Consider the following 24,970-nt stretch of genomic DNA (forward strand, 5'->3'; position numbering starts at 1 on the left):
AATACTAAGGGGACAATTTGCTATAAAACAAATAATATTTATAGTTTCATGCAATTGTGTTTGAACTATTTATCATTTCTAAATATTTGTCTCATGTTGAATGTACTGACAATGAAACCGGATTTGTTGCGACACGTCACTGAATTCCATCAGCTACGGAAGCGGTGCCGTGTCGAGATCTACAACACCGTTGATCAAGGGTTTAGTGTCTTCAGAATGGGTACGTTTTTAAAATAGATTTTTAACCTCTTTGAAAACTATACTGGGAATGCGCGGGCTATTCTGCCAGCTCCTGCTACGCACCACGCAATTGGGTCACTTGCTAAGTAACATAAATAGGTAGCGAACAAACAAACGCAATAATTATTGTCGTCTCATGGACAGCTACTGTGTTAAGTTGATCAAGCTATCACATCCCCTTAACGAGTCTTGAGTCACTCATTTTAAATCACTAACTGGTCGTGGTTCGTAAATGCTGACAGTCCCTAGCTAGCTGTACTGCTAACTCCCTGTGCCGACACGCTGAGTACTTGTAGCCCAGCTAACTTACAGCGTTAAATCTCAACCTGATTAGTTGAGAAAGGTTAATCACTGGTTATCTATCGCTAGTTATCTATTCAACTAGCGTTTTAATGTTAAAGTGCAGGAATGTGACACGTATGTATATCATAGTAACCATGTGTAGCCTCCCTGTATGCTGACTTCACGTCTACCAATAGGTCTGGACCTTTATGGCACAGACAGAACAGGATATAGCCAAAGACACTAGCTAGCCAATATAAACTCAGCAAAAAAAGAAACGTCCTCTCACTGTCAACTGCGTTTATTTTCAGCAAACTTAACATGTGTAAATATTTGTATGAACGTAAGATTCAACAACTGAGACAAACTGAACAAGTTCCACAGACATGTGACTAACAGAAATGGAATAATGTGTCCTTGAACAAAGGGGGGGTCAAAATCAAAAGTAACAGTCAGTATCTGGTGTGGCCACCAGCTGCATTAAGTACTGCAGTGCATCTCCTCATGGACTGCACCAGATTTGCTGTGAGATGTTACCCCACTCTTCCACCAAGGCACCTGCAAGTTCCTGGACATTTCTGGGTGGAATGGCCTTAGCCCTCACCCTCCAATCCAACAGGTCCCAGATGTGCTCAATGGGATTGAGATCCGGGCTCTTTGCTGGCCATGGCAGAACACTGACATTCCTGTCTTGCAGGAAATAACGAACAGAACGAGCAGTATGGCTGGTGGCATTGTCATGCTGGAGGGTCATGTCAGGATGAGCCTGCAGGAAGGGTACCACATGAGGGAGGAGGATGTCTTCCCTGTAACGCACAGCGTTGAGATTACCTGCAATGACAACAAGCTCAGTCCGATGATGCTGTGACACACCGACCCCAGACCATGACGGACCCTCCACCTCCAAATCGATCCCGCTCCAGAGTACAGGCCTTGGTGTAACGCTCATTCCCACGATGATAAACGCAAATGCGACCATCATCCCTGGCGAGACAAAACCGCGACTCGTCAGTGAACAGCACTTTTTGCCAGTCCTGTCTGGTTCAGCGACGATGGGTTTGTGCCCATAGGCGACGTTGTTGCCGGTGATGTCTGGTGAAGACCTACCTTACAACAGACCTACAAGACCTCAGTCCAGATTCTCTAAGCCTATTGCGGACAGTCTGAGCACTGATGGAGGGATTGTGTGTTCCTGGTGTAACTCAGGCAGTTGTTGTTGCCATCCTGTACCTGTCCTGTGCAGGTGTTGTTACACGTGGTCTGCCACTGCGAGGACGATCAGCTGTCCGTCCTGTCTCCCTGTAGCACTGTCTTGGGCATCTCGCAGTACGGACATTGCAATTTATTGCCCTGGCCACATCTGCAGTCCTCATGCCTCCTTGCAGCATGCCTAAGGCACGTTCACCCAGATGAGCAGGGACCCTGGGCATCTTTCTTTTGGTGTTTTTCAGGTTCAGTAGAAAGGCCTCTTTAGAGTCCTAAGTTTTCATAACTGTGACCTTAATTGCCTACCGTCTTTAAGCTGTTAGTGTCTTAACAACCGTTCCACAGGTTCATGTTCATTAATTGTTTATGGTTCATTGAACAAGCATGGGACACAGTGTTTAAACCCTTTACAATGAAGATCTGTGAAGTTAATTGGATTTTTATGAATTATCTTTTAAAGACAGGGTCCTGAAAAAGGGACGTTTCTTTTTTTGTTGAGTTTAGTCAATAGCTAGTGTGCTTACCCTTGCTGGTTCAGGCCCTGGTTCAACTGTTCCCCCTCAATCGCTACAGTAGCATTACTAACGTTAGCACTAAATTAGCTCTGGAAAACCATATTGTTCTGAGTGAATTTCCGGCAGACTAGACACTGTGCTGGGTATTGCTGCCTGTCGGAGTGCGGATTGCACATTTTGGTCCCAAAAAAAGGAGAAGGGGGAAATCCAACATTGCACCAACATCTAACCTTGTATTTATACACTACAATGAGTAGGTGTGTCCTAACTTTTGACTGGTACTATATGTCCTGCCACCTGCATCCCTTCTGGAAACTGGGGGAGCATCAAAGACGTCGTTAGCGCAACTGTTCGGCACAGTCCCATTGACAGCACTCTGGAAAGCCCTTTTCTCCATAGGGTCTTTAGCGGTTCGCTTCACCCACGGCTAGCCGTGTGATTATCATTCTGACAGTGTTAGAAACATCAATTATCGCTTCCTAAACGGTTTTCTAAACATATGGCCCTTTCATATCAGCGGGAACTAACCTTTCAAATAAAGGTACACTCACTGTGTGCGCCTCGAGTTGACGTACTACACTTACAATCAGGTGTTCGTGGGGCGCTAGAGAACTACACAGGTCGTCTCTGTCTGTCGTCCGTAAACAAGTGCTATAATGTGGCGGTAAAGGTTTAGTGTTCCCACACGGCCATAAAGGTGTGTTGTAATTGAACCTTTTTTGTGTTTTGAAAATGATTCCTCGCCGATATGAAAGATGCGTGACTTTCCAAAACCGTACCGCATGCGACGCTTGTCTGTCAACATTTAGAGCAAGCGTCAGGGCTCTTAACAAAGGTACAAAAGTCTCTGAATGGGCTGTACTAGGACTAATTGTCTAACTCATCTCATGTCCATGTGCTGTAGGTGGGTGGTTTTCCAGTCTCTTCTCTGGCCTGTTTGGTACCAGAGAGATGAGGATCCTGATCCTGGGGTTGGACGGAGCCGGTAAAACTACCATCCTGTACCGCCTGCAGGTCGGAGAGGTGGTCACCACCATTCCAAGTACGTAACTTTCTTTTTCTTCTTATTTCTTCCTACTTCGAAAGACTGTTCACACAAGATCTGTTGCCTAGTTCCAGGCGCATACATGGAAAATTGATTAGTATGCTCCAAAATGAGTTGAATTAGTCTTCCCACATGTCATAAATAGAGGGATGGTTAAAGTGCATTCCTTTCTTTGCCATGTGTGCTCAAGGTTTTTAATCTCTGCTGTTGTTGTACAGCGATCGGCTTCAACGTGGAGACGGTGACGTACAAGAACCTGAAGTTCCAGGTATGGGATCTTGGTGGACAGACGAGTATCAGGTAATTTATATGAATACCACAACAAGCGTTTCCTGTTTATGTATACACACATAGACATTGTTGAATGTGAAAGGTAGACAGAAGCTACCTCAAGACAGCACAACTTTCCATACATTATTGTGCCATACCTCTTTACAATTTAGAGTGTTTGGCCTACTTGCCTCTGCCCTTCTCCCTCCCCCCGAATCTTCATCTCTCTCCTTCAAACCCTTGTATCTCTCTCCCAGGCCATACTGGCGTTGTTATTACTCCAACACAGATGCTGTCATCTACGTGGTGGACAGCAGTGACAGAGACAGGATGGGCATCTCTAAGTCTGAGCTTGTCACCATGCTGGAGGTAGGTCATGTGGATAGGCCTGCATTCATTGAATTGATAAGAGTGCAGGTGTCGTTTTGTGTATGAGGCAGGTATACTGTCCATTGGTTGAGGTGCTCTGGAGAGCAACTTTGGGCAAATGGTAATGCTCAATGTATTTTCTCCATATGACTCTCTCTCTCTGTGTGTTTGTCTCTTCAGGAAGAGGAGTTGAAGAAAGCCATCCTGGTGGTGTTTGCAAACAAGCAGGACATGGAACAGGCCATGACCCCGGCTGAGGTGGCCAACTCCCTGGGCCTCCCCGCCCTCAAAGACCGGAAGTGGCAGATCTTCAAGACCTCCGCCACCAAGGGCACGGGCCTGGACGAGTCCATGGAGTGGTGAGGGTTTGGTTGACATTATAGCCATGTAGCAGACGCTCTTTTCAACAGCGATTTACTACACCTGGATTTAACATCAGCGATTGCGTTCTCCTGGTCTAGTACAGGCTTTCATCTGCAGTGGGATAACCACAGAGTCCCAGAAATAATAACCACAGAGGTAGAACAGAGGTTATTTTACCACATGTATAAGAGATGTGTCCTGTCCTCGTGTCACCCCCCCAATAAACCCACAGTTGACGTTGCGCAACACCATGTCAAATCAAATATTATTTGTCACATGCGCCGAATACAACAGGTGTAGACCTTACAATGAAATGCTTACTTACAAGCCCTTAACACCCCCCCCCCCCCCAAAAAAAAAGTAAGACATAAGAATAACAAATAATTAAAGAGAAGCCGTAAATAACAATAGCGTGGCTATATACAGGGGGTACCGGTGTCAAGGTAATTGAGGTAATATGTACATGTAGGTAGTTATTAAAGTGACTATGCATAGATAATAGAGTAGCAGCAGCATAAAAGAGGGTGGGGGGTCAATGCAAATAGTCTGGGTTGCCATTTGATTAGATGTTCAGGAGTCTTATGGCTTGAGGGTAGAAGCTGTTTAGAAGCCTCTAGGACCTAGACTTGGTGCTCCGGTACCGCTTGCCGTGCGGTAGCAGAGAGAACAGTCTATGACTAGGGTGGCTGGAGTCTTAGACAATTTTTAGGGCCTTCCCCTGACACCGCCTGGTATAGAGGCCCTGGATGGCAGGAAGCTTGGCCCCGGTGATGTACTGGGCTGTTCGCACTATCCTCTGTAGTGCCTTGCGGTCGGAGGCCGAGCAGTTGCCATACCAGGCGATGGTGCAGCTGTATAACCTTTTGAGGATCTGAGGACCCATACCAAATCTTTTCAGTCTCCTGTGGCGGAATAGGCTTTGTCGTGCCCTCTTCACGACTGTCTAGGTGTGTTTGGACCATGTTAGTTTGTTGGTGATGTGGACGTCAAGGAACTTGAAGCTCTCAACCTGCTCCACTACAGCCCCGTAGATGAGAATGGGGGAGTGCTCAGTCCTCCTTTTCCTGTAGTCCACAATCATCTCCTTTGTCTTAAATCACGTTGAGGGAGAGGTTGTTGTCCTTGCACCACACGGCCAGGTCTCTGACCATCTCCCTGTAGGCTGTCCTGTCGGTGATCAGGCCTACCACTGTTGTCATCAGCAAACTTGATGGTGTTGGAGTCGTGCCTGGCCATGCAGTCACGAGTGAACAGGGAGTACAGGAGGGGACTGAGCACGCACCCCTGAGGGGCCCCAGTGTTGAGGATCAGCATGGCGGATGTGTTGTTACCTACCCTTACCACCTGGGGGCGGCCCGTCAGCAAGTCCAGGATCCAGTTGCAGAGGGAGGTGTTTAGTTCCAGGGTCCTTAGCTTAGTGATGAGGAATCATGTAATCTGCATGTTTGTGTACTATTACTCAACAATGTTTGCTCTCTCTCTCCATAGGCTGGTGGAAGCCCTGAAGAGCAGGCAGTAAAGACAACCCACACCTCTTGTTCTCTGTAAATACTCCTGACCTCCTGTATAAAATACTTCCTGATTGGACCGCTCAGGAGGACCAGTGACTGCACTCCTTCCAGGGGCACGTTCATAGAAATGTCATGAATAGAGCTGATGTGATTCCTTACTCTACATGTCACATGTTCTACACGAAGGTTCCAAAACGTTGTGCCCTGCTGAACACAACCCCGCCCCATCCCTGAAGCCTTCACCATGCCTAGCCCCTCCATGCCTTCCAGCCTGGGATAGAGGCTGCAATATAGTATATTACCTTGTCCCAAAACACTGATCACCCCAGCCCATAGCCCTGTGGTGTTTGCAGATCTGAAGGGGACCAAGTAATGTGGTGATGGCTCCACAACACACATAGATACTATATAATCTATTTAATTATGTTGTGGATCTTCTGCCATTTTTGGTGTACCCTTCCAGTTCCTTCTGATCTGTAAAAACCCAGGGGTTGGCTCAGGTGCAAAGAACTGACTGGCCCCTTCAAGGAAGAGGACCTGAGCAACGTTACTGCAGCTGGTGCTGTTTTTGTATTGTACTACTCATACTGAATGATTTTTTTTCATTTCTTATACTTCTGTTGGGTGTGTAAATAAAGTTTTTTAGTTTAGGCCTTTCTCATTGTAACGCTCAAACTTTAATATGCCACTAGTCAGTTGTTGGACACTAACTGCTTCATTTGAATGCCACAACTTTTATTGCATATTTGAGCTTGTACAGTGAAAACGACCCTCAGTAAAACTGAATATATAAACCTTTGTGGTCAAATTATTTATCTCCCACCCAAGAAGTATTATTGTAACATTCAACAGGACCACTGATACTTTTCCAATAAGATTGTTCAAAGAAAGCAGCACAATAGTATTTCGTTTTTTAATTTAAAAAGTTGTATGTACGTATATATAAACCTTAGACAATCTTGCACTTCTCAAATCCTTGACTGAGAATTCATACAGAGGTGGCTTGTGACTGTCAGCTCCTGCATTAAGCAGGATATGATTGCCTGGTCTTCTTATCCATCCTTGCTATAAAATGGATAACATCATTTCACCATAGCCAAGTCCTTGAGTGAGTTCCTCTGTCTCATGGCTTTGTAGCCAGGCCTCGGGAACTCAATCTTCCTCTTCTTGGCCTCGATCTTGTTTTTGTGCTTCTTCCTGGCTGCGATGTCAGGGTTAGCCACCGCCTGAGGGATGTATCCAACATTACCCTGTCATTATGATATATATATATATATATATATACAATTTAATAGAAACATTTGCTCAAGAGCCAAAACAGTGTTTGCTGTTCATCACTAACTCAAGGATTGACCAGTTTGGCCACATAGAGCAGGGTTCTCAGACACCAGATCTCAAAATATATCTAAAAATAATATGTAAATGAATTTTGGCCAAGGAATCTGTGGAATAATTTGAGGGTGTAATACAATGTAATATTTACCTACAATTTATGTTCATGGGCCTGGGAGGCTAACAATGTAACAGTTGCTTGTGGGTCTTGCATACACAATGGGCTAATTTTGATGACAAGATGAAAACTGCTGATGCACAACCAAATTTCAAAATTGCACCATGTGTATTCTACCTCGCAACAGTAAATTGAGACGCAGACTGAGTTCCGCTGTAATTTACGTTTTAAAAGTATGTTTTCTCTCGTGGAAAAATGTGTAGAATTGCAGGATATTAGCTTTAAAGCTGTAACAACAAAAAGTCTCTGCCACACAACAAAATCTGTAGAATTGCAGGTAATGAACTTGAAAACTGCAAAATTCTCCCTCCGTGCCAAGAGGCAGGCCTGCAAAGTGTTCCTTCCCAGGGCCCGAGACTTCGTTCGTCCAAACATGCACTGCCGAATTCAGTGCATGTATGCTATTTTTATCCCACTCGATTTGTGTTCTGATTATGATGGGGTCCCTGATGAATTTGCTGTCACAAAAGGGGTCCCCGGACCCAAAAAGTTTGAGAACCCCTGCCATAGAGTACATACCTGCATAGCCTTGTGTTTCTTGCGGTTGGCCCTCCTCTGTGAGGCATCCTTCTGGACGACTGAGAAGGCCAGGAAGAAGGTCTGCAGCCCCACCTGCTGCTTCAACAGCTCTATCAGCTCCTGGGACAGGTTTTTCAGGGTGGGGTCTGGGGAGTAAAACATAGAGATACATTCAATTAGTACTCTATTTAATTGTGAGACAAACGCCTACAGAGGGATCAGTCTGAAGAGAACTACACAGAGTTGAGTTGTGTTGACACAGAATAACACGAGAGAGCAGTCAGACAACACGACAGCCACAATGAGCACAGTCAGAAAATAAACACACAAAACTGAAAGGCCAGACAGCCTAGTTATGATTAGGATGATGAATCTGAGTAGTGGTGAAAGGGTGAGGACGATGACAGACAGTGTTGTGTTACCTTGATCCTCGTAGCTGTTATTAAACGATGAGGACAGTATTGCGGTATGTAACCTTGGTCTGCATAGGTGCTGTCAAGTTCTCTGTAGAGAAGGGCGATGATGGTGGTGAGGTAAGGACCCAGCCTGTCTTTACCCAGGTCCACAGCTATGGCCCCCAGGAACTTAAACACACATGTTCTCTATGGGGGGAGAGAAAGGACAAATAACAATACAACCATTTATTGCTGATATTCTTTAACTCACCATCAGTAAGTAAGCAGTGGTGTTGGGAAAATATATAAAAAGACCACGTATTGGGGTGTTTGTGTGAAACCTTGAGGGGTATCTTGGGCGTGTCTGTAGTTTCCCGCTTAGCCATTAGAGACAGCTTCTTCATCATCCACAGTAAGGATGGAGGACGATCATCCTTCTCATCCTCCTCTTCCTGCTTCTCTTTCTCTTCATCATCCTCTTTCTCTCCTTCCTCATCCTCTCCATCTTTCTCCTCCATCCTCCTCCATCTCTTTTTCCTCCTCTACCTCCTGGGCAGGTGTGATTTCAGACTCAGGTGAGATCAGGTAGATCACCTTGGCGACGAACAGCAGGTTCTTGACCACCTGGGGAACGGCAGACGAGACGATCAAACCTGTCAATCGAACTACAGCCTGACGTGTGACACCTCAGACTTAAATGGCCTGTTTGCAACATCATCAGTGTAAATCGTCGTCCTTACCTGTTCTCCCGTTGACGTTTCCAGGTACTTCGACTGCAGCTGGTGACAGAAAGACAGGACCAACTCTCTCATCTGGTGGAGGGAAGGAGAGGTAATGCCAGGTAAAAGACACATAAATCAGTATCGCTAAACATCCCTTGAGTCAAACCCTTGTTTACAATACAATGCATTCAATTATCTCATTGTTATTCAAACCAATAAAAGTTGTTCTCCCTGTACCGCCTCATTCACTGAGTAGCCAATCTTGGTGACATGTTTCACCTTGGTCAGTCTCAGCAGGTCAAGTCATCGGTCTGCATCTTTGGCTAAGTGATGTTCAGACCCGTCTCACCTTCTTGTCTAGGTTGGTGGTAAGGAATGTGGTCGCCACAGGTTCTGGTGTGGTGGCGTTGTTGGCACAGCCCTTCTCTGTGGTCTCCTCTCTCCCGCGGGCAACCAGCTGGTCTGGCCGGTGGGCAGCAAACAGCTGACCAAACAGTTGAGAGGCGGTCAGCCACACCTAACAGTGAGGGTAGCGCAGGTGTGTCTCAACATGACCTGGTGGAGGGGGAAAACACATTGCTCCATTACACCAAGGGGAAGCCAGCCGTTTAGAGGGTAAAATATTACATTCAATGATGTAGATCTATAGTTCTAGACTGTATCATCAACCCATAGAACAAGACATTTCAGGAGGAAATGTGTAGGCACATGGGTTTAATCACGCTGCAATACAGAGCAGGCAATAAGCTTAACATACCACAGTACTGTAGGCCTATTTATCTCACCCCAGACAACAGAGATGCCTGAGGTGATTTTCAGACCGGGCCCATCTGATAGATACGTGATGGTCGATCTACAACCAGCGCTCCGACCGTAGGAAATGGCAAGACAGCACAAACAGATGTGGGACCAGGCTAGAGGTAGTCGTGTCTTACACAGGATGTTAGTGAGCGTGTCTTGAGGCTTGCTGAGCTCCAGTAGGCTACAGTCCTTGGTGAGTTTGGTGACCAGGGTCAGGTAGCTGAACAGCTGTCTGTCTGCTGCCTTCCCATCCTGCTCCTCCTCAATCTGACAGACACACAGATATAGAGCAGCTGTTAGCACAGGGGATATAATATAGTAATTAAAATACCAACACCTACATCCTGCTGAGATAATGCTTTTGAAAGTATAACTTTCCACAAAGTTTATATCTTAAAAGTTTGATTTGTAAAATAGTTCATGTTTGACTCACGTCTTCAAAGTTGTCGGGGTGGATCTCTTTCTCGATGAAGGGCAGCAGGGCATCTAAACGGTGGCCAAACCGAACCCCCTCTACCTCCACAAACAGCCCACACACCTGGGCCCCCAGACGACGCAGACACACCTGGGGGTAGGGGTCAGAGGTTACAGCAGGAGGACATGGGGTGCATCTCAATTGTCTAAAGTGGGTTTCTCTCCTTTCCTTTATTTGCACTTCCTCAGACATTTACATTGCTTTATTAGATGCATAGAGAAAGACAATTAAGACTAGTGTGTGTGTGTGTGTGTCTGCATGTGTGTCTGTCCGTGCGTCCATACCTTGTCTCCAGACAGCCAAGTGGTGACCAGGGTGAACAGGGTGTTCCTGGTCCAGTTGACTCAGCAGTGATTTGATAGCCATGGCGGCCATCTTCTTACAGCGAGCCGAGTCATCGTTAACCATGGCCAGAGCCAGAGGGACGAAGAACAACCCACTGTGCTGCAGCAGCAGGTTCTAGGACAGAGACGAATCAGTTACACACAGGAGTAGAATTAGGTTGTCCCAAAAAACTGATCTAAGGTCAGTTTTGAGTTTATTCCCTCTAATGGTTAGGGTTAGTATGTGGGATCTGTTTCTATAGCCAACTTCTACCAGGAGCAGTGGGTATAGAAAGCGACCAGAGTTACTGCGAGTCGAACTCAAGTAATTATGGGATATGTGTGTGTCAGGAGGATTGTTGTGGATACCTGAGGGAAGATCTGGAAGATATAGGCCATCATCTCCAGAGCAGCCTCTCTTCCTGTGTCAAACTCATAACTAACACAGAGAGTGTTTTTAGTATCAAAAGTCACAAACAATCGACTTACATCTAAAATAACGAATCCCTTTAAACACAAATATATCCTACCTGAGCTGGGCCACGATGAAGTCCAGATGTGATCTCAGTTTCTTCCCCAGAGGATAATCCAGGATATACATCTGGTAAATCTACAGGTGAAAATAACAGAAACACTAAAATACGTTTTTAAAAGACACCATCAAAAATAAAATACAAAACGGTCAAATACAGGTTTAAAAATGTATATAAAAAGAAACAAAACCGTACATGTCTGCACTGGACCCTGATCATGCCGTTCTGCCCGGTAACAGACAGCTTGGCCTCTTCCTTCATCAGCTCCTCCATCTCTGGTACTACCAGCTTCCTGGACAGGATGGCCTGTAGATGGAGATAGAGGATATAGTACATATTACAGAGGAGGACAGATTAAGAATTTCATTATACACTTTGAAAGCAAATACATCTATAGGTCTGGTTAAATAAAGCTATAAAGTGTTGGGGTCTGATGTATTAGCTGTAGCAATAACATATGGTCTCAGGTGAAGAGGGAGGGTGTTATTTACCTTTAGCAGGCCGAAGGCTGGCGCCTGACATGATTGGTCATAAATGTCCTCCTCAGCGTATCCCAGCAGCACTTGCAGCTGCGTCTCAGTTATCTTGTGTGTCTTCATGTTCTTTACTAGGATGGTGATGGACTGACAGCAAAAAGAAGGATCATTCAATGAATTTGATACAGACACATTTGTCATTTCAAATCATTGAAGCACACAATATGGCATATAAACTGGTTGCCAACGTAATTAGAGCAGTAAACAAGTCGTCATACCTGTGGTATATTTAAGCAATAAGGCACGGGGGGGTGTGGTATATGGCCAATATAACACGGCTATGGGATGTTCTTAGTCACGACTCAACACAAAATACCTGGATACGGCCCTAGCGGTGGTATATTGGCCAGATACCACAAACCACCCAGGTGCATTATTGCTATTATAAACTGGCACCCTGGATCAGATGCTCTGAACAACACAAACAAACCACTCATTTCTGCACTATTATCAATGTGCATGCTTTGTGTTTGCTATTTTTATTACAAACGTCCTAGGGCCCATAGTTTTTCCATGTAACCAAATGAGGAAAAACTCTGGTCCATAGTTATACTGTTTAGTATTTACTTTTATTAGTAGCATTTGCATATTCTAGCAGTGGCCCTGTAAACATTGCATTTGCGTATTCTATACGTTGTCCATAGGCCTCACCTGAAGAGATGTCGGCTCCCTCTGGTGGCTGGGGGAACACACTGCCGTTGACGCTCAGCTCCGCCTCCTCACCCTCCGAAACCAGAAGGTCCTTCGTGGTCACCAAGGACTCGGCGATGTCCGTCACCATGGCAACGGTCTGGGCGGAGACATTCTTGGCGGAGAGCAGGGCGAACACGTTGAGGAGGACGTCACACTCCGAGTGACCAGACTGCTGCTTGGCCAGGAGGGGGAAGTACCTGAGAGAGGAAAGGTGGTGGTCACTTTCAGGCGGGTTGAATCTGTCACCTACCACTGGGTCATGGCAAATTCCTCCTAGTTCCACACTGGAAACTGGATTGTTGGCAGAAACATTCTCCCATTACTTTACAGATCTCATTGTGAAAAGGACTTAGCCTTAACGTAGCTGAAGTCTCAACACAAAGACTGTTTGATAAGCTTACCTGGCATTCCTGCTCCAGACGTGGATGAGTTTGAGGAGGGGGGTGGGGGAGTAGGGGCTCTCTGTTGGCAGACGGCAGACCTGGGGCCAGACGATAGCCTGGAAGACGGCATCTAGCTCATCTGGGGTGAAGCTGTACGAGTCGAAGCCATCAAAGAAGTCCTGGATCCTCAGGACCCCCAGGCGCCTCAGGTTCTTCAGAGGAGCGATACAGCCTGCCTTTAACTTGGCAGAGAGAGGAACAAAAACATTTGGGAGTCATCTTTAAATCCTGTTTATCTATTTTTAGCGCTGCTTTCGGCTGCAAAGAGTAGAAAAGGAGGTGACAAAACAACTTTTCAGAGTTACTGACTAAAAACTCATGTTTGTGTGCAGTATCATACATGAACATCAACAAGCTTTATACATGCTCACACCTGCAACTGCCAGGGCAGGCCTCTCTGAGCCTCCTGTCCTAGTATTGGTCTTTGAGGGCGAGCTGCGGCATACTGCCACAATGGCTACACTGCAGCTCCTGCCCAAGACCACTACTGACTTTACTAAACCTTTTTCTCAAGAGACACCAGGAGCTTATTATCAAGCTTCTCTGAGTAGGAGCGATGACCTAGGATCAGGTCGCCCCCTGTCCATATATTCATTTTCATTGGGATCTAAAAGGCTAAACTGATTGTAAATCAGCACTCCTACTCATCCAGCAGCCTCTTGTTACATACCTCCCCTGGTCCAACACAGAATATACAGCCGGTTTCTCAAGACTAAGCCTATGTGAGACAGTGAGTCCCTCCGGCTGTGTATATACCTGTTCTCTCTGGTTGAGAACGGTGGCGACGGAGGCGGTGACACACAGTAGGATCTGCAGCACCTTGGGCAGGTGTGTGTGGATGTGGTGGCCCAGTTTACTGATGACTGTGTTGACTATGTTCAGCAGGCTGTGCTGCCGACCCAGAGGAAGGACGGCAGAGGAGTCTGTCTCGGATATCGCTTTGTCTACTGCAGCTAGACACCGACCTGGTGAGAGGGAGGGTGGAGAGAGGGAGGGTGGAGAGAGGGAGGCGAGAAACAAATACAGAGAGAGTGGGTCCAGGGTTTACATGCCGTACTTTTAATACAAACACAAGTCCACTCCACCCACACACACACACACACCCACCCACACACACACAACTAGGCTAAAGCTACAATATAATGGCAGAATAGACCAATGAGACAGAGGGCAACAGAGCCATACAGAGCCAGGAATAAGAGCCAGGAATAAGAGCCAGAGCCAGGAATAAGCCAGGAATAAGACGAGAAACACTCCACTCTCATACAGGTTTTATACCCCATGGCAAGAGGGCGCCCTACCTTGTCCGTGGTGGCAGACGGGCTCAAGCAGGAGGTCAATGAACATGCCCAGCTCCTCAGACTGGCATCCTGCCAGGAACCTCAGCACGATGGAGGAATGCTGCACAGCGCCAGACTTGCCCTGGAACTTACTGCCAGTCTTGCTGCGCATCCGCCCAAACAGAACCCTACAGAGGTTAGGTTAGAGGAGAGGGGGATGGGTTGGTTATATTGGAGTAGTAAAGGTGACACATAAATAGGCCACAAGTTTAAGTACCCTTGAAGATGCAACACACGCACGCACGCACGCCACACACACACACACACACACACACACACACACACACACACGAGTAATCACAAACAAGAGTAATTGCACACACAGACCTCATAAGCAGTGGGATAAGCTGTGCCCTGTGTGAGGCGTCCACCACAGCCTTCTCCTCTGAGATGTTGAAGTGAACGATCTCATCCTTGAAGTGTTTGTCATCCAGCAGCCTCTCCAGATTCTCCCTGAACACAACAGTCAGCACATCAGTCAGAGACGGTCAATAACGCAGGACTTTAGGTCCAGAAGCACGGGACATGTCAGATACAGAAAAAGACATCAGATGAAGACATTTTATTACTATATCACATCAAACACAGAGAGACAGTGTATCAAATGGCCCGCCACCAGATATTGAATCCTGATATACTAGCGACTCTATGAGCCTTTCGGCCTGTACAGCTTCCAAGAGGCACCAGAGCAACGTTGTTGACAGGGTCTACACAGGGTCTCCAAACTGAATCTGTGAACTAGGTCAGTGGTACATTACGGGAAATGAAATAACAGAACATCACAACTCCTGTTAGATGGGAAATTGTAAGTAAATGGATAGTTTATTAAGAGAAGTGAATATAGGAACTCAGATCTGTGGTTCCTTGGGGGAGGTTAACATTCCTGCTCAGTGATGACTCCGATCTCTATCAGTACTGGGAACAATGACTCCCACTGAGAGACCGGGAGTCCATAACGAACAGTATCCCTTACTCTTACTCCAATCATCTGAACAAAAATGTTAAATGGTGTACTGGAAAGTACGTTTTATGCCTGGCACACTGCAAAAGGACTGAAGGTATGTTAAAACAAGAGATGAGATGTTGAGCGACAGTGTCGTTCGGAAATAAGCTGGAGAGCAAACTTACTTGTAGGGGAGGACGTTGGGATCTTTGTAGGTCAGAACACACTCCAATGCTGCCCTCTGGATCTGCTGGTCCTGGTGGCACAGCAACTGAACAGACACACAGACACACACTGATAGCAGTATACTGATGGAGACTACCTACTGTTTAGGTAGATAGTCTGATAACGGGTCAGAGAAGTATGTTTAATTGAGTATGCAGTTGATGCAGGCTAAATGGGCATATAGTGAGAACCGCTGAGAGTGAATTGATGTGAGTAGCCGATGTGAGTAAGACCTTTAAACAGGTCAACATTCACAAGGCCGCAGGGCCAGATGGATCACCAGGGCGTGTACTTAGAGCATGCGGTGACCAACCGGCAAGTGTCTTCAGTGACATTTTCAACCTCTCCCTGTCTGATCCTGTAATATCAACATGTTTCAAACAGACCACCATAGTCCCTGTGCCCAAGACCACTAAGGTAACCTGCCTAAATGACTACCGACCCGTAGCACTCACATCTGTAGCCATGAAATGAGTTGAAAGGCTGGTCATGGCTCACATCAACACCATTATCCCAGAAACCCTAGACCCACTCCAATTTGCGTACCGCCCCAACAGATCCACAAATGAGTCAATCTCTATTGCACTGTACACGGCCCTTTCCCACATGGACAAAAGGAACACCTATGTGAGAATGCTGTTCATTGACTACAGCTCAGCGTTCAACACCATAGTGTCCTCAAAGCTCATCACTAAGCTAAGGACCCTGGGACTAAACACCTCTGCAACTGGTTCCTGGACTTCCTGAGGGGCCGCCCCCTGGTGGTAAGGGTAGGCAACAACCCATCCGCCACACTAATCCTCAACACAGGGGTCCCTCAGGGGTCCGTGCTCAGTCCCCTCCTGTACTCCCGGTTCACTCATGACTGCATGGCCAGGCACAACTCCAACACCATCATCAAGTTCGCCGATGACAACAGTGATCACCGACAATGATGAGACAGCCTATAGGGAGGTCGTCAGAGACCTGGCCATGTGGTGCCAGGAGAACAACCTCTCCCTCAACGTGATCAAAACAAAGGAGATGATTGTGGACTACAGGAAAAGGAGGACTAAGCACGCCCCCATTCTCTTCAACAGGGCTGTAGTGGAGCAAGTTGAGAGCTTCAAGTTCCTTGGTGTCCACATCACCAACAAACTAACATGGTCCAAAAACACTAAGACAGTCATGAAGAGGGCACGACAAAGCCTATTCCGCCACAGGAGACTGAAAAGATTTGGTATGCGTCCTCAGATCCTCAAAAGGTTCTACAGCTGCACCATCGAGAGCATCCTGACTGGTTGCATCACTGCCTGGTATGACAACTGCTCGGCCTCCAACAGCAAGGCAGTACAGAGGGTATTGCGTATGGCCCAGTACATCACTGGGGCCAAGCTTCCTGCCATCCAGGACTTCTATACCAGCCGGTGTCAAAATTGTCAAAGACTCCAGCCACTCTAGTCATAGACTGTTCTCACGGCAAGCTGTACAGGAGCGAAAAGTCTATGTCCAAAAGGCTTCTACCCCCAAGCCATAAGACTCCTGAACAGCTAATCAGTGGGCTACCCAGACCCCTCTTTTACTCTGCTGCTACTCTCTGTTTATTATCTATGCATAGTCACTTTAACTCTACCTACATGTACATATTATCTCAATTACCTCGACTAACCGGTGCCCCCGCAACAGGAAAACGTGTTTAATTTGAAACTGTTCAGACATTATGAAAACCAGGCATACGAGATAGCTATGCATAGTAACAAATATTTGTAAAATGCACTAGCTAAGCAGTCGTAGCTAGCTGGCTAGCTATGCTATGCTAACAACTGTGCTACCCAGGTTCCCAACAACAACACTCACCCTGAATGTGTTCTCAGATTTATGATACGACGACTTGGATTTGATCTTCATTTTTAACGTGTCTCTTTTTCTGATATATGTAAAAAATAAAAATATATATGTAATCCACAATTCAAATGTGTATGAAAACAACAATGTATAGGCTAAATGTGTTTACACACATGCCTGAGGCCAGGGCGCAGCCATGTTGGATGAGGCATCATGGGAACGTTCTCACGTGGTGAGAAGACACAAAAGGGGGCGTGGTTTTGAAACAACTTCAAGGATGACTTTCTGGATACTTTTGTTTCGCAATGACAGCTCAGTCAGTGTCCATACCAGTGGCGGCTGCTGAGGGGAGGACATTTACATTTACATTTGAGTCATTTAGCAGACCCTCTGGATTGACTTACAGTAGTGAATGCATACATTTCATACATTTTTTTTTCTTCCCATACTGGTCCCCCGTGGGAATCGAACCCACAACCCTGGCATTGCAAACACCATGCTCTACCAACTGAGCCACACGGGACCTGCGCTGCTCCAGCCTATGCTGCTCCAGCCATTACCACAACCCTGTCCTCCCCAATTAAGGTGCCACCAACCTCCTGTGGTCCATACATGTCCTCGCTAGTGGAAATGACATACTGAACACCTGACACATTATACTGGACTGGACATGTTAGTATATAGATAGGTATATTTTCTCTGGGGTACAATTTTTTCAGAAGTGTGTGTGTGCATGCGTGTGCATGCGTGTGCGCGTATGTGTGTGTGTGTTCGCATGCCTCTGTGTGTGTGTGTGTACCAGCCATCCAGGGGGTAGGGCTGATGACAGGGGTACTTATCGGTCCAGCCAACAGAACAATCCCAGCTCTTGATTTTGTGGAGAGGTGGAGAGGTGTGCTCACTGCTACCTGCTAGTAATGTCTTTGAGAAACACACAGGCACAGTGAAGACTTCAGAGCTCACTGCTATCCTGTTTCAACTCGTAGGGACTACAAGTTGTGGAATAGGACAATCTTCCAGTGAGGACAGTAGCCTATACCTCACAATCAGAAGGCTACAATGGCAGCCTCTCCAGTGATTGGATCCTTTGTAGCTGCGGGCTATGCAGTCTTTGCTCTGATGCTGCTGGTGTCTGCAGCCATCGGGGTGTACTATGCCATCGTCGGAAGGGGCCAGAGCAGCTCCAGAGAGTTTCTGATGGGGGGCCAGAGTATGACAGCCATACCTGTGGCTCTGTCCCTGACTGCCAGTTTCATGTCGACTATCACAGTGCTGGCCACCCCAGCCAAGGTGTACCGATACGGGGCAAACTACGGCCTCTTCAGCCTCTACTATGTGCTGGTGGTGGTGGTCAGCTCAGAGGTCTTCCTCCCTGTCTTCTACAGGCTGGGCATCACAAGTACCTATGAGGTTAGAATCAATCCACCCTGTTGAGTTGAGTTCTATTCTATTCAACAGAAATAGTATAACATGTTTGGTAGAGATTAGCCAGATGAATTGCAATGCAAATTCTAAGCAATTCTAAATCCCTGAAATAAATATCTTGGGGGTCACAAAGTATTGCTCAAAATGGCCAATTGACAAATGCAATCTATTCAGGAAGTAAAATACTGACCTAATTTTGTAATCTTTCTATAAAACAAACAGACTGCTGTTACAGGTAAAATCCTAGTAGTCACGGCTCCATTGCTTAATATCTCTGCACAAGTCCATTCCTTAGTCTTGTTGAGATGCTGATGGTGAGATTATGACTGTGATTCAAACAGCTAAAATATGAGTCAGTATTTTATCTTCATTAGCTGACTGAAACAATCCTGGCACAGTCTTGTCATCTCATCCTCTTACTGACTATACTCTTTGCTTTGTCTTTTGGGCTTCACACATGAACTAATGTCCTTGTCCTGTCCATGGGAAATGTAACAGAAAAGTGTCATATTTCTTTTTTCTCTTCATGGTCATCATTCTGCAGTATCTAGAGATACGGTTCAACAGAGCCACCTGTCTGTTAGGGACAGTGATGCTCATTGTTCAGACTGTGAGTTCCTTATCACAACACTCTCCCACTCCATATTATGAGAACAACCCTTGTGCCACAGGTGATTATAAGAGCCACATGTTATGTCTCTCTGTCTCACAGATACTCTACACAGGAATAGTCATTTATGCTCCAGCTCTGGCATTAAACCAAGGAGCAGTAGTCTCTAAAAGTCATGAAAGAATTTCATTTCATGCCCCATCGGCATTGAGTGCACATGAAACCACTCCTCTGCTAAATGGTGTCCCTCTCTCTCTCTTGTTCCTCCTCTCTCCAGTGACTGGGATGGATCTCTGGGGTGCTGTCATTTCAACAGGAGTGGTCTGCACCTTTTACTGCACTATGGTACTGGACAGGCAGTGATGTCAATAAATAATGCTGTAAACATAAGTTTATGTAACGTTTATTTGATCAACATTTATTCCCTGATGTAAGGGAAATACAGATGGAGGTTAGATTGAAACATGATTTCTGTAGCACTGTGGTGACCTTTGTGGTGACCTTTAAACCATGTATGTAACACGGCTGTGGTGAGTATTGTGACAGGGTGGTCTGAAGGTGGTGGTGTGGACGGACGTGTTCCAGGTGGGCATCATGCTGGCAGGCTTCCTGTCTGTCATCATCAGAGCCGTGGACCTGCAGGGAGGAGACTCAACTTCTGGGAGTGAGTAGATTGTCATGTAGATTATAGATGTAAAAAAGTAGGAGAAGAGTCTGCAACTGGACTTTGTGCAGTATGTTGGCGCAAAATATAAGACATTGCAAATGTCTGAATCTCTCTCTCTTTCTCTCTCACTCTTTGTCTCTCCTTTATAGCTTTGATGCTAGTCCACTGAGGAGGCACACCTTCTGGACAATCACGTTTGGAGGCACGTTTGTCTGGACCAGTATCTATGGGATCAACCAAGCCCAGGTGCAGAGATACATCTCTTGCAAATCCATGACTCACGCCAAAATGTGAATCATCATCTTCCTGGAAGGATAGAGTAGAGCATGAACATCTAATTCCGGTTTGCCCCAGTGTTAAAAGTGGAACTGACAGCATTTTAGCAACATGAAATCTTATTCAAATGTGTTGATTTTTTACATTAAAAAAAATCTGCCAAGTGAGCACTAACATATGGTTATTTTAATGTTCATAAATTCTTAGAATGTTTGGGAATCACATATAGTAAGGCATTTATGAAAATTCTATAAAGTGTGGCCTCCTGACTGGCGCAGTGGCCTAAGGCACGGCATCGCAGTGCTTGAGGCATCACTACAGACCCGGGTTCGATTCCAGACACAGCCGGCCATGACCGGGAGACCCATGAGGCGGTGCACAATTGGCCCAGCGTCATCTGGGTTAGGGGAGGGTTTGGCTGGCTGGGATTTCCTTGTCCCATCGCGCTCTAGCAACTCTTTGTGGCGGTCCGGGTGCCTATAAGCTGACTTAGTTTGCCAGCTGGACAATGTTTCCTCTGACCCATTGCTTCTGGGTAAGTGAGCAGTGTGTCAAGAAGCTGTGTTTTGGAGGATGCGTGGCTCTTGACCTTTGCCTCTCCCGAGTCAGTACAGGAGTTGCAGCGATGGGACAAGACTAACTACCAATTAGGGGTAAAAAGCACAAAAAAATGTTTATAGTGTGAAAGTGGGTGAGCAGTTGGACAATTAATAGAGACTGCAGTAAATAAACGTCTGTCTCGTCCAAGTCTACACAGACCGGTGCGCTATAGCAAATCAGAGTTACGGTAGGGCTGTATACAAACAAGACATTTGAATAAAAGTCTGAAAGTATTTGGTTATAAATATACTTAAGTATCAAAAGTAAACCAGATGGTACTATTTTCTTGTTTTTACATTTTTTTAGGGCTAGCTAGGGGCACAACAAAACAACAAAACACATGTGTTTAGTGTGTCCACCAGATCAGAAGCAGTAGGGATGACCAGGGATGTGAATTGGACCATTTTCCTGTCCTGCTAAGCATTCCAAATGTAACGAGTACTTTTGCGTGTCATGAAAAATGTTTGGTGTAAAAAGTACATTCTTTTCTTTAGGAATGTACTGAAGTAAAAGTAGTCAAACAATAAATAGTAAAGTACAGATTCCCCCCAAAACTACTTAACTAGTCATTTAAAGTATTTTCACTTAAGTACTTTACACCACTGGTGTTTACAGGCAGTTGCAACAGCGCAACTTTAGATTGTTAGCTAGAACGCATTCGCCAAAGCCAGAAAATACACCCGAATGGATTTCTGCAAATATGTAAACCCCACAGGAGTCCTCTTACATTTGGGACCCTACAGTCTTATTGATCAAACAACAATGAAAGGTAGTTATGCACATCAACAACAACAATATCAACAACTAATGCTAGCCAGAGCAAGATGAGCTAAAATGTAACGAAGGAACATTCGATAAACCCTCTCAAACCTTTTCAGATAGTTGGCCGCCAAAATTGCACTGATAAACGATGGGGAAGTTGTAGCCTATTCATCTTTCTGATAACACAAACTCTCTCTCCCCATTCTCTCTCTCTTTCTCTCTCTCCTTTCTCTCTCTATGCCCTCTTTCTGTCACTCTTCTCTCTCTGTATTCTCTTCCCAGGTCTCTCTACACAAATCGATTAGGACTGCATGCTGTGTTCTGTGTTTGCGGGGCTGTGTATGTACTCCATCTACAAGCACTGTGACCCCTGGACAGCAGGAATGATGTCAGCTCCAGATCAGGTTGAGGACACAAACCAGGAAATAACACTGTAATAAAGACCGTGCAGTTTGACGTTTATTGGGATAAGTCTTGTCCTGGAGGCAGAACTGAGCGATTACTGCTAGATTGGCCAGGTTAGGTATTAGGATTAGAAGTGTGGTTAATGTTAGGGTTAAGATTTTATGACAGATTTTGTGGTTGTGCCAGCTAGTGACCCCTCTGCAGAGCTGCCTCCAGAACAAGATTCAAGACAAAAAATGTTAACCTGCATAAATACCAGGCACTGTCAATATTACTATTCTGCCAGACTGCCACTTTCCAGATATATTTTATCAGTTTCAACTGATAACATTAACTGCCACTAGGTGTAACCACCTTAAAAAAAATGTTTTATAACTTTTCCCCCCCGCATCGGCCACACATCCAGATTGTTCCCAGGAAAATATCTCAGATAACCTAAACCCAGTGGTACCACTCAGTCACTGACCATTGACCACACCCTCTTTCTCTGTACAGCTGATGGACATCCTGAGAGACTACCCTGGACTGCCAGGATTGTTTGTGGCTGCAGCCTACAGTGGGACCCTAAGGTTGCTATTCCCATCTAGTACTTATACTGTACTAGAAACTTGATCTTACGTTTGATTGCTACTGTTTATAATGTTAATATGTAACATGTTATATCTCCTAGATTAAGTATCCTTTTGTTACTATTTGTGCTGTATGCAATATCTCAAGGTTCATAATATCACTAGTATGACTTAATATTTACTCTCGCAGCCTATGGTGAAGCACAAAAATTACTATTTCCATAGCACTCACGCACACTGTATGTTATATTTCTGGGTAAATAATGGCACTATATTTGCTCTTTCTTGTCCACAGTACAGTATCGTCCAGTGTCAATGCTCTGGCTGCCGTGACTATTGAAGACCTGATCAAGCCGTACATACACATGTCAGAGAAACACCTGTCCTGGCCCTCTAAAGGCCTCAGTGAGTGTATAATATCAATACGTGTCTTTGCTGTTAAGCAGAGCGACACAGGGGAATCCAAGAGCAGACTCAGATGAGGAAACAGGGATGAATGAACCAAAATATTTGTTACACAGGGAGATATGGAGTGCAGATCCGGGGAAGCTCGGATGAGTTGCAGAAAAACGAGATGTGGAGACGGAGGTTGGAGTTAGCTGAGTAGAACAGGGTTAACAGGTTCTGAGGGGAATCCAAGGTAGTGGTGGTGAGTAAAATCCAGAGCAAGGTAGTTGGGTGGTGAGATGTGGAACGGGAGACAGGAGCGGTAAACTGCAATGAGAGGATAAACAGTGTCAGGCAGGGAAACAGGCACATCAGCGTAACAAGATCTTGAATAATCATAAATGGCTAGAATCATGAACTGACTGAGCAGAGATTACAATCTGGCAGAGCAGAAGTGGCAGGACTGAGTATTTGTAGAGGTCTTGATTATGGAACGAGTTGCAGCTGGTAGGGATCTACTCTGACTCCAGCACACCTGTCTCCAACCACACAATCACACAGAGGGAGAGGGAGAGAGAGTGTACAGGGGGAGTAACTGCAGGTCAAGAAGACACCGGATGAACACCAGAGGGCGTAGCAGGAGCAGATGTGACATTTGCATTTACCACAGAACTCAGAGAGCTATATTCATGTTTGATGATATATTTATCTTCTTATTGATAATTCTTGCTGATATTAGAAATTAATAAACCATGATTTTTCATGTTTTTAACTGCTATCCCTATGCTCCATTCTAGGCTTTCTGTATGGGGCTCTCTGTATTGGAATGGCTGGCATAGCCTCACTAATGGGAGTTCTGCTGCAGGTATGCGATACAACAAAAGGAGTATGTCTTTCTACATAAAATATGTTGTCTTGATGTATGCAACTCTAAAATATGTCTCTGTCTCCCCATGTAGGCAGCTATCAGTATCTTTGGGATCATCGGAGGGCCTTTACTGGGTCTCTTCTCACTGGGGATCCTCTGTCCATACGCCAATGCCACAGTCAGTACAGTCTCTATAACAAAAGCAGGATTATAAGCATGCAACCAATCTAACTGTTAGCTAATCTCTCTGAACGTTTATGTTGAAGTGTTGATGTGTTATTTCTGTGTGTTCTGTGATGCAGGGGGGCTTGGCTGGTCTGCTCTCTGGGCTGGTTATGTCTCTGTGGGTGGGGATAGGGGCCCAGTTTTACCCTCCTCTACCAGAGTAGAGCAGGCCTCTGGGTCTGACCAGACATGGCTGTAACTTCACAACCGCAGCCGATGCGTTCAACTGGACCGCATCCCCAACAGAACCAAGCCTACAGTACTACAGCAAAATACAGCAGAGAGGTACGTTGTGGGCTTCAGTATATTTGGTTAAGGACAGGACCGACTTTTGCTGTAGGGAACAAGTATATTGATATGGGCACAGTTAAATATTCAGTTAGAAATGTACTGTAGAACAGGAATAATTTTGTCATGTTAGAATAGTGAACTGCTAAACAATATATGCAACGTTATAGCTGTTGAGTGCCACTATGTTTGTCTTCCGTACAGACCCTTCCTGGCTGATAACTGTTACTCCCTGTCCTATCTCTAATTCAGTCCTATTGGGACACTTACAACACTGGCTGTTGGACTGTTGGTCAGTCTACTTTCAGGTACTCTTCCCCAAATGGTAGTGTTGCTTCTTACCATATTACATGTTGTGTCTAATTAACATATTTTTCACACTAAAATGTCTCTTTCCAGGGGGTATGAAGTTGAAGTTGGAACCAAGAAGAAGATACAATACAATGTTATTTTGCTTTTACGAGCTTTTTAAAGAAAGGGTAAGCGATATGAGTGTTTCAATAAATAACCTCCAAGACGTTATCTGTCTTTCAACCACTTTCCTGTATTCATTTAGCTCTCATCCATACCTAGGCCATGAGACGAGCAGGAAAACTGGACCTCACAAAAAACAGAGAGAACAAATTTGGAAACAATAACCCCGGCTTCTGCAATGTCCACGAGTTGGATTTCACAAAGAAAAGTCTTCCTACATAACATACTGATAAAACCATGACTTAACAGTTGCTCTTCTCATATTTCTCCCTCCGCAGTGCCGCTGTTTTTCACGTGACTCATTAATGTCCTGACAGATTGTATCAATATC

At 45.5% G+C, this 24,970-nt stretch overlaps 1 protein-coding gene, 1 non-coding gene and 2 pseudogenes across 3 annotated transcripts; 2 read left to right on the forward strand and 2 right to left on the reverse strand.

Moving 5' to 3' along the window:
- The first annotated feature begins 81 nt into the window (after positions 1-81).
- LOC106609177 (ADP-ribosylation factor-like protein 1) lies at positions 82-6,595 on the forward strand. The gene is made up of 6 exons (XM_014207664.3): positions 82-220; positions 3,148-3,285; positions 3,507-3,588; positions 3,816-3,927; positions 4,108-4,286; positions 5,779-6,595. Exons 1-6 carry the CDS (start codon positions 94-96, stop codon positions 5,807-5,809), a joined length of 669 nt encoding a protein of 222 aa, XP_014063139.3. The 5' UTR covers positions 82-93; the 3' UTR covers positions 5,810-6,595.
- Positions 6,596-6,700: 105 nt separating this feature from the next.
- On the reverse strand, positions 6,701-17,146 carry LOC106609164 (small subunit processome component 20 homolog; annotated as a pseudogene). Its single transcript, XR_014381060.1, has 20 exons — positions 17,096-17,146; positions 15,220-15,305; positions 14,419-14,544; positions 14,053-14,219; positions 13,508-13,716; positions 12,710-12,933; positions 12,232-12,505; positions 11,571-11,702; positions 11,275-11,385; positions 11,077-11,156; positions 10,916-10,985; positions 10,508-10,682; positions 10,182-10,313; positions 9,883-10,015; positions 9,297-9,502; positions 8,966-9,037; positions 8,567-8,849; positions 8,306-8,432; positions 7,831-7,976; positions 6,701-7,027 (listed from the first exon to the last, which is right to left on the reverse strand). The product of XR_014381060.1 is annotated as a small subunit processome component 20 homolog (transcript).
- On the reverse strand, positions 9,644-9,771 carry LOC123728346 (small nucleolar RNA ACA64). Its single transcript, XR_006760232.1, has one exon. It is a non-coding gene; the product is annotated as a small nucleolar RNA ACA64 (small nucleolar RNA).
- Positions 17,147-18,142: 996 nt separating the features above from the next.
- LOC106576144 (sodium-coupled monocarboxylate transporter 1-like) lies at positions 18,143-24,953 on the forward strand (annotated as a pseudogene).
- Positions 24,954-24,970: the final 17 nt, after the last annotated feature.

Source organism: Salmo salar, chromosome 17, assembly GCF_965601325.2.
Source record: "Salmo salar chromosome 17, fSalSal1, whole genome shotgun sequence".
Classification (NCBI taxonomy): Eukaryota; Metazoa; Chordata; class Actinopteri; order Salmoniformes; family Salmonidae; genus Salmo; species Salmo salar.

Excerpts from the sequence above, each read along its gene's own strand:
- LOC106609177 (XM_014207664.3), top strand. The coding sequence starts at position 94 with ATGTTGAATGTACTGACAATGAAACCGGATTTGTTGCGACACGTCACT. Across the intron at positions 3,589-3,815 it reads GGTGGACAGACGAGTATCAG|GCCATACTGGCGTTGTTATT; the intron begins GTAATTTATATG and ends TCTCTCTCCCAG. Across the intron at positions 3,928-4,107 it reads AGCTTGTCACCATGCTGGAG|GAAGAGGAGTTGAAGAAAGC; the intron begins GTAGGTCATGTG and ends TTGTCTCTTCAG.